At 35.7% G+C, this 18,392-nt stretch overlaps 1 protein-coding gene across 1 annotated transcript in view; it reads right to left on the bottom strand.

The window, feature by feature from the left end:
- The window catches only part of LOC113239987 (chitotriosidase-1-like), a 173,833-nt gene that overhangs the window by 76,586 nt on the left and 78,855 nt on the right, over positions 1-18,392 (bottom strand). Inside the window, exon 2 of the mRNA XM_026477178.1 lies at positions 402-477. Within this exon, the coding sequence (XP_026332963.1) occupies positions 402-477 (76 nt within the window). The remainder of the gene's footprint in view (positions 1-401; positions 478-18,392) is intronic.

Below are 18,392 nucleotides of genomic sequence, written 5' to 3'. Positions count from 1 at the left end.
CGGTCGTTTGAAAAAATAAATAAAAACGCTTTTATTTGACCTTTCGGAATAATATATAATGGTTAGCTTCACGCGACAAAAACCTAAAGGCTAACTTTTATGTTTATTGTCAAAAATGTGTTTTTGTCAAAAATAAATCGTATAAATTATGAAGGATAATGTTGGCATTTATTTGTTTTATTTCTCTATATTTTGTCTGGAAGGAGAAAATTCCCAGAGGCCGCTATTAGCGTCGGCTCTAAAACAGTAATTTATTCCTAGTTTTTCCCTTCGGTGTCATGCCAGTGAGGCCAACTGGGAAAAAAAAATTCTCAGTCCCATGGATGGTGGCGATGGAGTGGGAGTAATCAGGAATAATGCAAATAACGTTGAATAGAACTGAAATATAAAGATAAACTTACGTGAAGATTCTGAGACAGAGATGACAGCTACTAGCAGTAGGAGCGTGAACGCCCACCGCAGCAATCTGGGTGGCAACTGTAACAAATAGAAAAACGGAATGTTAATAGAAATTGAGGTAACTCGGTTACCTGTAGTTCCGCTTCAGTAAAAATAACCTTAGACGAGAAATGGTGAGAACCGATGGAGTAAAACGACAGCGGAATAGTACCTAAAAAAGGATCACAGAAACGGTCAAGCGTTTCAGCGGGATAAGAAGACATCTACAAAATCGCGGGCTATAGATATGTGAGAGCAGCGCAAGATTACGGTAGATAGCGTTGAATGTGGATGGTGATGAAAACTATCTTTTTTCTTTTATAATACCAAGTGACGGGATGAACAAGTCATGCGCCTGGTGGTAAGCGACACGTCTATTCATAACAGTCGCAGTGCCACTTAGAGGTTTTAATCGCAAAGATCATGCGTTGACAAGTCCCATGTGCTTGTAATTTCACCAGCACGCTTACGCACACAATACTGCTTGGTGGCAGAAATAGACTACGAAATTACTTAAGAGGGAGCAGAGGAAAAATTCCTAATCTTCGATTTGATTTTAGAGGGGTATATCCACTTTAAAGTTAAAAATAAAATATTGTATGAGTAACTACACGATATATTGAAGCATAGATGTAAATCAGAAACATAAAACAATAAAGTTTCCTCGATAGATAAAAATCACGAAATGACCTCTAATTTTCACATTTTTTCGATTTATCCTCGAAATGCTACAGGTTATTAGGACAAAAATTAGATAATTAATTATATTTTATTTTTTAATCCCTTTAGTTTTAGAGTTAATCCGCTAAAACGAATTTGGTACTTTTAATGCGCAAAATTCAACATGTCCTGTCGCATGTCACGCGAACTTCAGGCATATATTTGTTTCACAAATTTGGGCGGAGCCAACGTCAAAACTTTTTTGACATGCTCCCTCTTAATAAAGGCGAACGAATAAAATGAAAACGTTCTTTTTTCAAAACAAAACATTAGAAAGATGTCAACCATCTCACTGAGCAGAAGATCATTTATTCATTGTTTGATAAGAAAGAACGATGAACGACTATTAAAAACGAAAATACGAAAGAATATCCATATAATATAATATAATCATGCATTTGAAGCTCAGTGGTCCGGCTTGCACTGTTGGTGCGTGATGAGGATGAATTGAAATTTTTTCAATTAGTTCTGTTCTGAGTATTCTGTTTATTGCCTCGGATTGAATTCCGTTACTCTAAAACTCATACAAGGGATTTCCTACTTCGAGACCAAGTCATTGATTGAGTGAACTGGAAAGTTATTACTGTAAAAGTACCAAATAAATGTCCAGCGAAAACTACAACTTCAAAGCCTCCTTCTTTTATACAGGACGGACAAGACGTGCATCTGATGGTAAACTGTCCATAAAAGTTGCCGTGTCACTCAGAGTTTTAGTGCCACTGCGCCTGTCAACCTGAGACATAAATTGACAAGTCCCATGTGCCTGTAATTTCACCAGCACCCTTCAGAAGCCGAACACAGTAACGCTGACATTACTGCTTGGGGGCAGAAATAGGTAAGGTGGCAGTACAACCCTGGACGAACTCTTTCACAAGGTGCTCTACCGCTACTCAATGACTAAGATATATAGAACTTAAATCATATCGATCACTATATCCAATTAAACCGAGCTTAACCCCTCACGCGATATATGCAGCCGTAGACGCATACCACACCTAGAGGTGCCGGTGATGATTTTATACCGATTTATCGAATATCGAAGTTCTAACAGGTAAAAGAACTAATATTAATTGCTATTTCGGTAACTACTCTAGCAAACCACAAAGTTTTTAATGCCTGGGTTTGTCATTTAAAAAAAATAAACAACTTCAAAAATACGTCACGACAATCGTGTGTGTGATTGTTTGGGCTGGTGATTTTGGTGTTTATTTATTGAAAACATACAGTAAGTAGCGTTTTTTAAGTTTACCCTGAATATAAATGTCTATAAACTATACTTTAAGGAGTAATTTCATGGTAAACGTTAGAACCACTCAAACGGAATATTATCATATTTATCCAAGCAAAAATTTCATTAGTGCTTTTTAAGTGCTGGATTTGCGGTGTATTACTGCATTTTATTTGAGATGTTTTTGTTGGTAGTACGAAGGGTATTTATTTAGCAATGCAGAATAATAATTTTTATTTGTAAAAACTTGTATTTAAACTGAATGCTTTTTAATTTGCGAAACCAAATAGCCGCCATTTTGCGGTAGGAGGAGCGCATCGCGTGAGCGGTTAATGCCAAATACACGCTGTATTACTCATAGTTGGCGAAACTTACATGCTCCTGTAATTTTCCTGAGGCTATTCCCGCGAATGTCCCATAATTTCACGCAGCGTGTTTGCTCATAACGCCACAGGCTAAGCCGTTTGCTGTTCATTTATCATTTCCGCCTTGTGTATAGTGGAACCACGCATTTTCTTTATATTATACGATTGGGACTCGGGAGACAGGATCAATTTCATGGAAAGTGGTTACTTACGATACTGATGAAGTACTCTTATTATCGGCCGGCCGTCGCAGAACTCGACGGTTCTAGAGCCATGTCGTCTTTCCATACATCTTTATCTAACACATAGTCGTCAATTTTGTAATATGACTGTTTAATAAAAATATTTTTAATGTAGTTTTTAAACTTAGGAAATTATAATCTTAACCGGAATCTTAAACGTATACAGTTCCCCATAAAAGAGTCGTTTACCTTGGTTAAACGAAACCGTTTAAGGTTAATATTATGGATCTTATTTCTTATTGAAATTATGTCTATTTTACGGGCATGCAAAATATTTCCGTAAATGTACTGTGATGCCATGATACCAGTCTCCTTAAACTTTTTCTCAGAGAAACCCGAGAGAACCTAAACGGTACACAGAACGAATCGCTCGTTTTTGTAATACAAATATGATTTGAATGTCTGCCGCTTTACCCCACATGAGTATCCCGTAGGACCTAATACTATAGAAGTAACTAAAGTAAACTAGTCTAGCAGTATTAACATCGGTAAGCTCACGTATCCTGCGGAATGCGTGTGCAGCGGAGCTTAATCTTCTGGCCAGAGAAGATGTGATTAATTTTGTAGGTATATTGTGTGTTTATTTATCAGCAAATTATTTAAACGCAGTTTAGTTAGTATTGTAGATTGTTTGTTTTTCGAAAGGTTTATTGCTTCCCTTATCCCAATACCGCAACTGTGATGTCCTTTGATAATATTCGTTTTTATTCGCCGGTATTTATTTTTGTTTCCGGTAATAATTATGAAAGTATTTTAAGGTTAAGTCATTCGGGAGTAAGTCGATACTATTAGGGTACAATTCATATGTAGGTACCGTTGCATAACTGACTTTCTATTCAAATTTTTTACGACTCACTCTTCGCCATTTACGTATAATGAGCTTATAACGTGTTTTGTAGCGCCTAATGATATTATTACACAAACATAGAAAATGGACGTCGTTTGTTACAATTTGAGATAATGATATAGCAAATAATGTATGTAATGTAAATCTGTAATTAGTACCAGTAGAGCTTCTTTTGAAATAGTTCGTCCAGGGAAATACTGCCACCTTACCTTTTCATTGCTGCATTATTATTAGCATTGCTGATTTCCGATTTGGAAGGGTAAGAAAGGGTGCTGGTGAAATTACAGGCACTTGGACTTGTCAAATTATGTCTCAGGGTGACGGGCGCAGTGGCAGTGCCTCTCAGATATTTGCGATTTAGAGCTCTGAGTGCCACTGCAACTGTAATGGATAGGCGGTTCGCTTACCATCAGACGCACGACTTGTTCGTCCCGTCTCATAATATTATAAAAAAGTCTTCATATTTTTATAATTTATTTAAATTCTAATTGTTATTTATAATATATATTATTATGCTGTTGTATCTATAAATCTAACTTTAAATGCATGTTATATCAAAAGTGATATAAGAAATGTGTATAATATTCCTATGTCAGGTTTTGGTGAAATGTACGATCTTAAATATACTATACCAACTTAATTATATTTTTCAGCCAATAAATCTTGTTTTCTTGTATTTTTGACCGCGGTGGTATAGCGGTTAACATTGCGGGCGCTAGATGTGGAGGTTGAATGTTCGATTCCCGTGAAGATCAATTATAGAAACGAAGTTTTGTAAATTGTTCCTCGTTTGGGTCTTGTGGGTAGCACCCCGAATTCCGTTGCTCCGATACTCAAAGAGATATCTTCTAATTTGAGATCAGGTTATTGGCCACATTATTATTACATGTAGTATGTGATGAACAAACTGTAACATTTTTGTTGTATATATAACCCGAAAAAAACTTGATTTCCATTGTTCTATGCAATTTAGTGTTTTAGTGTAACCTGGTACTAAAAACCAAAAACAATTAAAAAAATTAAAACATTTAAACAAAACATTAAATAAATACACGGTGCTTTAAAATAATCTATTTAAAATGAGATCTCATGTATAAGCAGATATGTGTACAAATGTGCTATCTACTCCGTAAACGTTAAGAGATTTAAATGAAATTCAACATTTTGTTCAGAGAAATGAAAAATAAATACTCGAAAAGCAGTTGAAAGCGGACTGATTCGAGCATCTCCAATTTTAACGAGCCCGCTTCCTCTTTCAGTCTGTATTTTTTTAGTTCTTTCCATCTGAGTAATTAGGGATTGCAAGAGTTTTATGCATTATTCGCAAAATTCAAACGGAGTTTGCGAAAGTTTGTGTGAATCGTTGTTTTTTCCCGTTTTTAACGAGCGTTTGAATTTTGTTTGCAATTATTTTAACGTTATGTAACTGCGTATTTTTAAATTGATTTTTATTCTCTTACTCTGGACCCCGTAATAGCACAGGGTGTAACAAAAATGTGTAGCCACGGTTGGAAGAGAAAATGTCAATAAAAGTGAACACCAGTAAGAAGTTCATCTTCTAGGGCAGCAATGTTAGTATTAATGCGTTCCGGTTTTGAAGAGTAGGGGTGCTGGTGAAATTTCCAGTCGCAGTAAGTTCCATGTAAAATAGTTATTTCAGTGAAATAATAACACACACACTCAACATAGCCCCGTACTAGGGAAACTCTGTGTCGCGGGTGCAATGGAGACACACATAGACAACCACAAATTACACCCAAACTCACGAGAGAAATAAATGTAGGCCATACAAATATCTCTCTCTCTCTGCGTGGCAGTCCGGCATGGTAACCGTTCGGCCACTGAGGCAGTTAAAATTGCAGCTGGACTGCCACGCGGAGTCTCGGGTTCGATTCCCAGGTCGGGAGAAATATTTGTATGGCCAATATATATTTTCCAGTGAATTTGGGTGTAATTTATGGTTTTTGGGTGTAATGTGTGTCCATGGCACCCGCGATACAGGATTTCCCTAGCGCGGAGTCATGTGTTAATAATAAATTAAACTTAATAAAAATTCATTCAATAAAATAATTTGTAAAACTTAATGTAGCGTAAATTGGAATGTTTTCTTTGTAAAATTAAAAATAAGGTATTTAATTAATAACTATTGTAACTATAGTGAAAAAATAGGGTGGTTTGCATTAATATTAGACATAACTGGTTGAAGACTGTACCACCTCAGTCAACCGTGACCATGGGACCTGTAAAGGGCCCGAAACGTCGGTTTGTTTGAAAAAACAAACTATGTGTAACAATCGCGAAAACCTAAGAACTCGTCATGTTAGCGTTGTTATTATTATTATTATTATTCTCTTCTGATTTGATCGAGTATAGTATTTGATAGGAATTGTTTTGGACGGATGTGGAACGGAGAACAGGAGTAAACTCCCAGGTTCCATTACTATGTTCCCATTCAATATTAGCGAAGATATTGCATTAAACATTCACAACGGTACGTAACTTAGAAATTTATGTCATAGGTACATCTCACACTAAGCTACCACCGCCCTGTACAATGTTTACAGTCTCTAATAAATTACTTCGGGTATATTGTAAACAATAATGTTTATCATTATAATAATGTTGACGAAGTGCGACCACCATATGTGTACACTGCACAAAGTGCGAAATTAGGACCGCTACGGGCGGTTTTAAATTAAAATCACTATTTTACCACCGTCTCGCTATAATGCCTGTAAGGTCAGAAAAATATTCTTGATTGTGGAACTTATTGTGCATTTACTAGGCTTAATGGATGTTGCTTAGACTCCACACAGGCCTAAACAAATATTATTGACGGATTAAGTGTTTTTCACTCATTTTGATCATGGACATCATAATTTTCAACGCGTACGTATTTTTACGCAATTTTGATGTTGATTTTAAATTTTGTGTTTGAAGTATGCATTAAGATTTTAGTGTTATGTTAAAAATAAATCCTAAATATCAAGCAGTTTTATGTGAAAATTAAATGAAATAACATTGTTACAATGTTATTTCACATAAGTTTTTGTTGTATGTGCTCGGACACCTGGGCTAAACGGAAACCTGGAGCAGAATGGGCTGTAAACAAAAGATAACGATGCAATACAAAAAAAATGCACTTAATACACTTGACGGAAATATGTATCTGGTAGGGATGTTTGGTGATCTGATGCGTTACGACTGTTTTCTTAAAAACATAATAGAAGGGAAGATCGAAGGGAAGAGAGGCAGAGAAAGACCGAGAGAGGAAGATCAGATAAAGGAAAAAGAATGTCGTGTCGTATCAGGAAATCAAGGCTAAAGCACTAAACAGAGATCTCTCGAATACTCCACCGACAAGAGCCTAAATAATAAGAAGAAGGGATCATATTCCGACGTAGATCTATATGTTCGATGGTAAAAGGGGGCGCGTGGAATGAGCTGATGAAGCTCATGGGTTCACCGAAGTGTATTCTGTAGAAAACGGACAGACAGGTACTTTGCCCCTGTGGGCTAAACTATGAAATTTAGATTGGAGCTCATCGTCGCCAATAAGCCGGAACGCAGAGCCAGGCAGCATAATAATGTATGTAATATATAAATATATGAAATAATTAAAAAATAATACTCCATGCAAGATCGGACTTGCATTTTGTACAGAGTTACAACCTTCAAGATTCATTCTGGTCTGGGTGTTTCGTACAATATATGATATGGAGCAGTAGCTCCAGAGTGAATTCCATCGCTCTTTATTTTTAACCGACTTCAAAAAAGGAGGAGGTTCTCAATTCGACTGTATGTTCTTTTTTTTGTTTTTTGTATGTATGTTACGCGATAACTCCGGTATTTCTGAACCGTTTTTCATGATTCTTTTTTTATTGGAAAGGGGGTACTTCCATAGTGGTCCAATTTCATTTTGAAGAAAATCATCCACCTCGAAGGGTGGTGTTCACGCATGAAGATTCATTTTTATAAATAGGGCCTAACTTTAATTTAGGAGCAATTACTTTAATGGTTGATTTTGCTATCCAACAAATCCAATTCCAGCGTTTTTCTCTCAATATACTTTGAGTAGTGTCGTAGTGAGAACCTATTTTTATTACCTTCAGTGTCAAATCCTGTATAGTGGCGAACTAGGGGGGGGGCATTTCAATAAAACTTAGCAAATAGACGTAATTCCACGTACTTTTGAGGTCGGTTTTTTTAGTACTCTGTACTGAGATTATACTTTTTAGGTTTTCGTTTTCTCAGTTCTTTGGCTGGTTTTTACTACATTTTCGGGCAGAAATCACATATGTATTTATATTAAAGGTGTGTTGTGATGAGAGCCTTCTTCGTCTTCTATTATGATTACTTTCTCTCTCGGCTCCCATATAACACGATTTGTCTTCATTACATGGATCGATAGCGTATGTTTATTGCTGCGCCCTTACAGGGTATATGTTTGATAGTTTACCAACTACTACTAGACCTATATGTAACAACATGTTTTTCAATAAACGATATTACTATTATGCCGTTAAGGATTAACTTGAACGCCATGGGAGTAGCGATGGTTTTTTTATGAGACCAAATCACGTGCTTGAAATCACAGAGATCTGAGGGGCACTGCCAATGCGCCCGTCACCCTGGGACATAAGTTGACAAGTCTCATGTGCCTGTAATTGATGATCGAAACGAAAAATCGTCCTTCAATGGGGGCCTTATTGTCGTATTGCAAAATTTTTGTACTGACCTTACCTGGTGAAGTCCATATTAGCATAAAATCCCGTGGTTGGGTGCAGTGAGAGTGAGTAATTTATTAACGGGGTCATGCGCAGGATCTGATACTCGTCCTCCTACACCCTTTTTAACCACTAAAGGGGTAATACGCCATTTTTAATGAAAAAGGGGCGAATGGGTGCGGTTCTCTAGACATAAATATCCACCGCATCTACCTGTAATGGTCTAATGCTCAGCATATTTATTTAAAAAAGAGGCAATGTCTGAATCGCTACTCTAGCCAGGAGCATTGGCAATCCATTAAGGGATTTACTTAGTAGATTAAACTGGAGTGTAATAAGAGGTGATAACTCGATGGGAGAATGGTTGTTTCTCACTTAAGAGGTCCAATGATTTTAAATTTTAAGTTACGGATATTTGTGATTAATAAGTAGCAATATCTCTCGCGACTTAGGAGGTGTTTAGTTAGAGCTCCTTGTGAATGACTTTGTCTAGGGAAATAATGTCGCCTCACGTATTGCTGCCGCAGTAATGTATTACTGCGTTGCGGTTTTGAAGGATAAGGATGCAGAAGTAGTTCTCCTCAGAGCCCAAAACGTTATTTGGTTTGGAAAAAAACAAATACTTATCCGCTCACGCGATTCATGCGTCTGTGGAAGCATACTACACCTAGAGGTGCCGGTGATGATTTTATACCGATTTATCGGATATCGAAGTTATAATAGGTAAAAGAACTAATACTAATTGCTATTTCGGTAACTACTCTAGCAAACCATAAAGTTTTTAATGCCTGGGTCTGTCATTTAAAAAAAGTAAACAACTTCAAAAATACGTCACGATAATCGTGTGTGTTATTGTTTGGGCTGATGATGTCGGTGTTTATTTATTGAAAGCATACCGTAAGTTGCGTTTTTTTTAGTTTACCCTGAATATAAATGTTTATAAACTATACTTTAAGGAGTAATTTCATGGTAAACATTAGAACAACTCAAATGGAATATTATCATATTTACCCAAGTACACAGGGTATTTATTTAGCAATGCAGAATAATAATTTTTATTTTTTAAAACTTGTATTTAAACTGAATCCTTTTCTAATTTGCGAAACCAAATAGCCGCCATTTTGCCGTAGGATGAGCGCATCGCGTGAGCGGTTAATAGATCCGAAATAATTATAACTATTTTACTTGAAAAAAAAAACGATCTCATAGGTTTGCTTATCCCCTTTCGCTATGTTTGACCGCGGTATGCTCAACTATAATTAAAATGCTTATGGAAATCCTCGTCAAAACGAAGTGTTTCAGCACTAATCAGTGGGTGAAATCCAATAAATAGGATGAATTTAACGTTAACTATTTCTATCGCCAAGCAATAATGTAAGATTATTGCGTCCCGGTTTTGAAGGGTAAAGGGTGCTGGTGAAATTACAGGCACATGGGACTTGTCGACTTGTGTGTCAGGGTGACGAGCGCAGTGGCAGTGCCCCTAGCATCTTTACGATTTAAGGCTCTGAATGGCATTGCAATTGTTATGGATTGGCGTAATGCTTACATCATCATGTACGTCTGCTCACTTGGTATCATAAAAAAGAATTTGAAACGAAATTGATATGAAAAACATACCAGAAACGTTCAATTTTGTCAAATTCAAAAATCAACAATAAAATTTTAGTGTTACTGCGGCGCTTTAGTTTTTTTAAATATTTTGTATCATGATCTTCCAAATTTTTTTTTTTTCGAAATTTGTCACCTTATTGAGCTTACAATTTTAATCGCAAGATTTAATACTATAATTTTCTTGCCGAGGCAATTAATAGTTTACCTTAAAACCACTAAGGTTGACATTCGGTTAAGGTCGCACAGTGACATTCAACATTTGAAATATCGTAAGTGTGTTTTTTTGTTTCGTATGTCGCCGAAACTTGGATTTTAATAAATAGTACCTCAGTAATTGCTCAAATTTTCGGATACATTTCGTGAAACCCATTTAAGTAGTACCTATTTATCATAACAATCCTAATAACTCCACTCATAGTTGAACAAGTTATCAAGCAGTCACATACAGCGCACGCGCCGACCATTGCCCGCAAGGCCAAATGAAAGGAAAAGGAGCGGGCGCAAAAACGATGCGCAGAGTACTTTGTCTTACAGAGACTGTGGGAAATCAAGAGGGCACTATAATGCAGACGTCGCGAAACCGCGAATAAGATATTTACTGCCAATAGTGTCATTAATTCTGAGTACTTTCTCTAGCTATACCGACTATAAGAAGGGTTAACTCAGATTGATGACGTACCAGAAAAAACATTCGTGAACAAATGTCATTAGAAAGCAACGCTGGATTGCAGACCGCAGAGGGTGTCGCTATGCTTCGAGCCAGTTTTACGTAATCTCTTAGAAACCAGTTATCGTCTGCGGTTTGCCGGATAAGGCGGCGTACGCCCTTATAAGCTATATATCCAAATATTATAATTTATTGGTTATTTTATCAGCCAGACATATCAGGGGATCCACTTTCGTTCTCTGTCCGACACCCGTCTAAATTAATTACTGTCAAATACGTAATACTCGACCAAATTCAAAAACGCACGGTGCGAATGAAGCTTCATACTTGGCATTGTTTTTTGATTTGGTCAAGTATTACTTATTTGACAGTAATTGTTTTGGACGAAGAACGTGAGCAGACCCCCCGATACTGGAATAATAGTTTTAAAAATTGCTTAATTACCAAAAGATGATATCAATGTAATAAAACAGATCGACCAACGTTATTTTTTATATTATATTTGGGTTTATTTTTTTATGGATCCAAGGGACGGACCGAACTAATCGTGCACCTGGTAGAAAGCGATACGTCTGTCAATAACAATTCCAGTGCCGCTCAGAGCTTTAAATCGCAAAGATCTGAGGGGCACTGCCATTGCGCTTATCACGCTGAGACATGAATTGACAAGATCCATATGCGTGAAATTTCACTGGCACCCTTACTTTTGAAAACCGTAATTCAAACACCAGTAACGGGTAAGGTGACAGTACCAGCCTTATCATTTACTAAATATACGTGATGGAGTGATGGACCACAATCCGAAAAAAAAACTGAAATCCAGTTAGAAAGAATGTTTATGTAGTAAACACGACTATTCAGTCAACATTTTTGAAAAATAATAATGGATACGTCATTGCATTCATCGTTCGCTTTTCAACTAAAAACTGTAAAAATTACAGTAGTCAATGAATACATGAAAATGTCGTAAGTAACAAGTGCATATTGTTTAGTTTATTTGCCTATTAATGATGCCATGCTTCCAGAATTGACATGGAGTGCCATATGGGCGTCAATACATTTTAATTAAATTTTGAACATAGTTTTACGGACTTGAAAGCTTTACTTACGTAAAGTATATATAACTAGATAGATAATTTTAAATACTTTCTGCAAAGTTGTCCAATTCCCTATCTGAATTCCTGTTATTGCTGTAAAAATTTGTCGACCTAAAACATAATTCAACAAGTTGTGGAAATAATATTACGTGCAAGTAATTTGATGACGTATTCTTTTTACTCACTTATCAAATGAACGTTTCAATTGTAGGCGTCAATGAATCAATATAAATCACTTTCCCTATCCATTAAATGGAATATCATTGTCAAATTACTGTCATAACAAAACCAGCCTGTGTGGGCGTAAAGTTAATGCAACTGTCAAATTAAAATATTGTAAATAACTAATATTGCTTCACAATAGAATATTGTTCGATGTTATATAATATTACCAAATTTTGATAACTTGATGATATAATCGTTTATTCTTAAAGATACGAGGGGCTTAAGCGAGAACTACAGCTACATTAGACGAATGTAATAAGGTTTTCATGATAGGGTGCTCAAAATACTGGCAGCGTTTAACCTTTGTATGGCTATGCCAACATTACGTCTATAAATTTAATTTGATGTCATTGTATGTTTTATGACACCAAGTGACGTAATGAACAAAGCCGTGCACTCAGGCGCACATACCTGTCTATAACAGTTGCAGTGCCACTCAGAACTTCAAATGACAAAGATCTAACGAGTGCTGCCACTGCGCCTATCCCTTTAGAGATAAGGTGACAAGTCCCATGCGCTTGTAATGTCACCAGCGCCCTTACCTTTCTAAACCGGAACGCGGTAATGCTCATATTACTACTTGGCGGTAGAAATAGGTAAGGTTAAGCTTTCCCTGGATGGAGCACTTTATCAAGGACCTCTATTGCTACTGCCAAGAAAGGACCCAAGGTCTCTTCGAAACTTTAGATCTGATTGATAATTGTAGGTAAAGATTCCATGTAAATTGAGTGAAATATATATATCGAGTTTACTGCCACCAATGTAAAATTTCAAGCCAAAATAATAAAATTACGACATTTAAGAAGGTGTATAGGTTACGTAAGCAATTACTATAATTTTATAGCTTTGTTTTTGATTAGTTTCTCACTTGTATGTTAATTAGTTTTATAATTGGTGTATTTTTGGAATCGACGCTTACATCATTTCATTCCTACCGACTCGAGTTACTTCTTCGACTTCTTCGACTTCGACTCAATCTAAGAACAGAGACCGATGTGATTATATAACGAAAATAGGATAAATACATAATTTCCTTATTCAAAATACGGCCTAGCTATAGGTGTTTTCATAATTTGACGTATTATTTCGTTTCGGAAATATAAAATCGATCAATGGTCGCTGTGATATCCACAGCTAAGAACAGCGAACGAAACGTATAATGTCCTGAGAATAAGCAGTCTTGCACATAGGTCTTTGTTCTACGGATGAGTCGAATTTTTTGTTTCTTATTCCGAAAACAGTTAATCCAAACAAAGTCAAATTTCGATCTGTGATAATGAGGTAAAAAACAACCGTGCTAAATCTACGGGAAAAATATACAACTGTAAAATTTTGTTCACAAGTTTGCAGAACTGTAAGAAAGGAAAAAATGGTAAAGACTGCGGCATTTCGGAAAGAATCGATATTCCCCGTAGAATTAGTCACGGTCATAATATTCGTTGACATTGTATTCTAAATTGAAATTAAATTAAAAATTAAAAACTCACGAATTTATCTATGTGCTTGTTTGTCGTTTCCTTGTATTTGGTTTTCAACGCTTTTTAGCCGTAGCGCCATTTATGAGAAATCTATGAAAGTATTTTGTCACTCAGTTAGATACCTTTACAGCTACAAGCCCTGGCTAGAGATGTCGCCATTAACTTGTATATTGTATATGTGCTTGTATTTTATTATAAAATAATTTAATATTATGGTGGTGAAATATCCTGACATTCAATAAAATGTATAATTATATTACTTCTATTCATAATTATGACAACGTTATAATTCGCAAAAGAACAAAAATATCTGTTACATAAACTACTCTACATCTGATCCAACTTATAAGGTCACCACTATAATTCTGATTAGAATCAAAACATTGTAAAAAAAAAAAATTCCTAACAAGATTGTGCAATTGTACACAAACATCAAGTTATTTATTTGTGTTGTCTAATATGTTTCCGTTATAATCTGTATAGGTTCTCTGTCGTTGTAGATTTGTAGATTCTCCTCTCAGTGAATTCTGTCGAAATTCACCGGTCAATTTTTGAGTAAAAACGCGTGTGGTCCTCAACTTGACATTGGCGAAAAAAAACGATTACTTATTTAAAAGAAGAAGAGAAGAAGAATTTTTTTTAAGAACTTTATGTTTAACTTACACACCATAATATGTTTAAGAGTAAATATTTTTTAAGCTATGCATAGATTAAAAATACGAGAAAAGATAGATTCAGGCGTTTCTTTGCGGAAATCCGTGTTGACAAAAATGAAAGTAAATTACTTTGCGAACCTAGAAAATTTACTGTAGGTACTGGTAGCGTGATATGAGTTTCGAGTAACCCGACCCGGCCAACCCTATTATTCCCAGTCGTTCCATCAGTTCCTCGTGGAACAATTGTAATCTTTACGTGTCATAATTGGACATAGTTAAGCAAAAAAGATCCAATCCACAGAATTATAAATAATCTTAGTACAGAGTACAAAAAACCCGACCTCAAAAGTACCTAGAATTCATTTATTTGCCAAGTTTTATTGAAATCGGTTACCGGAAAGTGCGGAAACTCGGATTCTTCCCCTAGTTCGCCACTATACGGAACATGACACAGGAGATAATAAAAATCGGTTCTCGTTCTCACTACTCAAAGTATAGAGAGAAAAACGCCTTTAATTGGAGAATAACAAAATCAACCTTTAAAATAATTGCTCCTTATAATAAAATTTAGACGCTATTTATAAAAATGAATCTTCATGTGTGCAGCCACTCTTAGAGGTGGATGAAATCCTTCAAAACTAAATGGGACCACTATGGAGGTACCCTCTTTCCAACAAAAAAAGAATCATCAAAATAGGTTCATTAAGAGTTCGGATATATCGCGTAACATACAATACAAAAAAAAACATACAGTCGAATTGAGAACCCTTCCTTTTTTTGAAGCCGATTAAAAATAAAACAGTCTTTAGTTATCGCATGTTCTGCATTTATAGACTCTTTAAAATATTTGTCCATTTTGGAAATGGAGTTAATGAACTCCATTTCCATTTTGAAAGTGAATGAACGCACGAAAACTTATTTTTACAAATAGCGCCTAAATTTTATGAGGAGCAATTATTTAAATGGTTGATTTTGCTATGCTCCAATTGTAGGCATTTTTCTTTCAATATATTTTAAGCAGTGAGCACCGATTTTTATTATCTCCTGTGTTTTATTCATATAAACATATTATCGACTCCCGTGCAGAATTTGAAACCTAAATATAGTTCACACTTTTAGTTCGACTTGTGGACTGTAATTATGATTAAAAAAAGTTTGGTTGATTAGTACAAATACGAGTAGGTAAGTGGGAAACACCGTACCTCGTGAAACCAACAGCGTGGCCGTTCTGCCTGTGCGCTGAGCAATCTCGGTTCCTTGCTTCGCTCAGGGAGCGATTCTTGACGTTTTACGAGTTCACCAAAATTTACGTTCAATTTAGGTTTCAGGTCAGTACGTTCTAACTGTAATTTCTAACAATAATTAGCAGAGGCGGTTACGCGCGCAGCCATGACATTCGTCGGCGAAATTTCAACAGGCAGAAGAGAGTGGTTTCTTCGTCCTCTAAGTGTCACCAGTTGGGTGACGTTGTCTCGCTCTTGCGGGCGAGTGAGATATGGGCGGGAAAGGGATGGAATAAATAAGTAATTAAGCCAATGACACAATTTCGAGTAGGATTTAAAGATGAATTTCGGGAGTTAATTCAAACGTCATTTCAGTGCAACCATGTACGAAAACAATATTCAATATAAGCTAAGCTATTTTAAAAATGTTTTGATTTTACTAGCAGTAGTAGCTCTTTGTGAAAAGGTTCATCCGGGAAGTATTCTCATTATACCAATTTTTGCCGCCAAGTAGCTATGTAAATATTACTGCGTTGTGATTTTGAAGGTGCTGGTAAAACTACACGCGCATTGGACTTGTCAACTTTATGTCTCGGAGTGTCGGGCGCAGTGGAAGAGTCACTCAGATCTGTTTATTATTTGAAATTCTATTTAATATGGGTAGGTGAGTCGCTAACCACTAGGCACACAACTTGTCCGTCCCGTTACTTGACACTTACTCATAAAAAATGATATCGACCCTCTTCTCCCAACTAACGTAATTGACATTTCTTATATCTAAGTACAACGTACGGTTCCTATTTCATAAAGTTTCAAAGGCAAACCTTCTACACTAAAAATCGTGTTTGGTTTACAACAGAATATTGGAATAGTCACGATGTATTCACCTACATATATACTGCTGCTAATACAGAACGTAAAATATTTTATTAAGTTTGTGCCCACGCAACTTGACACCAGTAGTATTACAAGTATAAAGTATCTTTACATATATATAAGTATAAAGTATTTTAAAGTTAAAATGCATAAGTTTGTTACATACTTTGAGATTTATTGCAATTTATACAGGGCGCATAAAAAAATCTAACCACGTTTCAACTATAAATACATGATAATAAAATTTCGAATATCATATTATTTTATTACAAAAGTTATTGTTTTAATGAGTACAATCACCCGCAGAAATCGATAGCCTTACCTTTATTGTTATACTCTATAGAATAATTTAATAATTTAATGGCAGTGGAGCTCTATGTGAAAGAGTTCGTTTAAGGAAGTACTGACACTCAAAGTCAAAGTCAAAGTCAAAGATTATTTATTCCATAGATAAAATAAATTTACACTTGAAAACGTCACATTTAAGCTACTGCTCGTTCACTACGCTGACCTCCCTGAGAAGAACGAGCAAGAAACTCTAGGGATAGCTCTTTTCAAATAAACTTAAATGCTATGGAATACACTTTGAATCAAATTTGTGTGGATTCTGGAGCCATGTCGTCTTTACATACATCTTTATCTAACACGTAGTCTTCAATTTTGTAATATGATTTTTCTATCAAAATATTTTTAATGTAGTTTTTAAACTTAGGAAATGATAAACTTAATATATGCTCCGGAATCTCATTGTAAAAACGTATACAGTTCCCCACACTATACCTATTTCAGTCTCTAAACAGTAATGTGAATACTACTGCGTTCGGGTTTGAAGGGTAAGAATACTGGTGAAATTACAGACACATGGGACTTGCCAACTTATGCCTGTGTGATGAGAGTGAGATGCGCAGTGGCAGCGCTCCTCAGATTTAAAGCTTTGAGTGGACTGCAACTGTTACGGACAGGCGTGTCGCTTACCGCTACGCACACGACTTTTTCGTCCTGTCACTTGACATCATAATAGCGATCAATACAGTGTACTAAAACAACCCACCTTAAAAGTTCATAGAATTACATCTATTCGCCAAGTTTTCTTGAAATCGATTACAGGAAAGTGGTTAGAGGTGGATTATTTTCTTCAAATTTAATTAATACCAACACTGAAGTACACTCTTTCCAACAAAAAAAGAATCATCAAAATCATTTCACAAGTCGCGTAACATATACACAAAAAAAGAAACATACTGTCAAATTGAGAACCTCCTTTTTCGTAGTCGGTTAAAAAGAAACATTTGTTTTATTACGTACATTTATAGCGCTAAGTAAGCCTACGTTGTTTTAAAGTGAAACCGTATTCCCTTGCTTTCTATTACATTTGCAATAATCATTTGTCATAATTACGTGTCATGATGTATCATATTACCGTGATCATGACGACGTAAAAAATGAATATGGCACCCTAATCAGCTGTCACGCACGTAACACGATAACGCGAAAGAGCTTCTAAATAATTTATTTCTACGTTTTGATTGAAGCCTCGTGTGAGAGGTAGCCTATCAGCTACTTTAGCTAAAAAATATGCTTGGATTATCCAAAGGAAAACTCCCGATAAAATTCTTCCTTATTAAATAGATACAAAACTGTTTCTATTCTAATCTGCTCAAGCCGGTTCTAGTATTGTGACTCCATAACATTGGTAAAGCTGAAACAATTCCTATTTTGTTTTTCAATTCTTGTGTAACTAACTATTAAGATTACGTAGTTCCCGCAAAATACGCTAGATGCCATTAACTAATTTTATGCAAAGACTGGTCCTTAATGGTTGTTCGGTCCGAAATTTCTCCGTTTTTACGTTAAGAAGAATAAAGGCTTATCGCAAGAAGTCAATGATCACAAAAGAAAAAACCAAGCACTATTTATTGTAGTCAAGGTATAATTTAACAAATTAGAAAAATGAATTTATAGAATTAGAAAGAATTTTATTTCAACATA

Source organism: Hyposmocoma kahamanoa, unplaced genomic scaffold (genome assembly GCF_003589595.1).
Source record: "Hyposmocoma kahamanoa isolate Upper Pololo Valley unplaced genomic scaffold, ASM358959v1 119, whole genome shotgun sequence".
Lineage (NCBI taxonomy): Eukaryota > Metazoa > Arthropoda > Insecta > Lepidoptera > Cosmopterigidae > Hyposmocoma > Hyposmocoma kahamanoa.
Note: the sequence above shows the minus strand (reverse complement) of the source record. Positions and strands in the feature narration are given on the sequence as shown.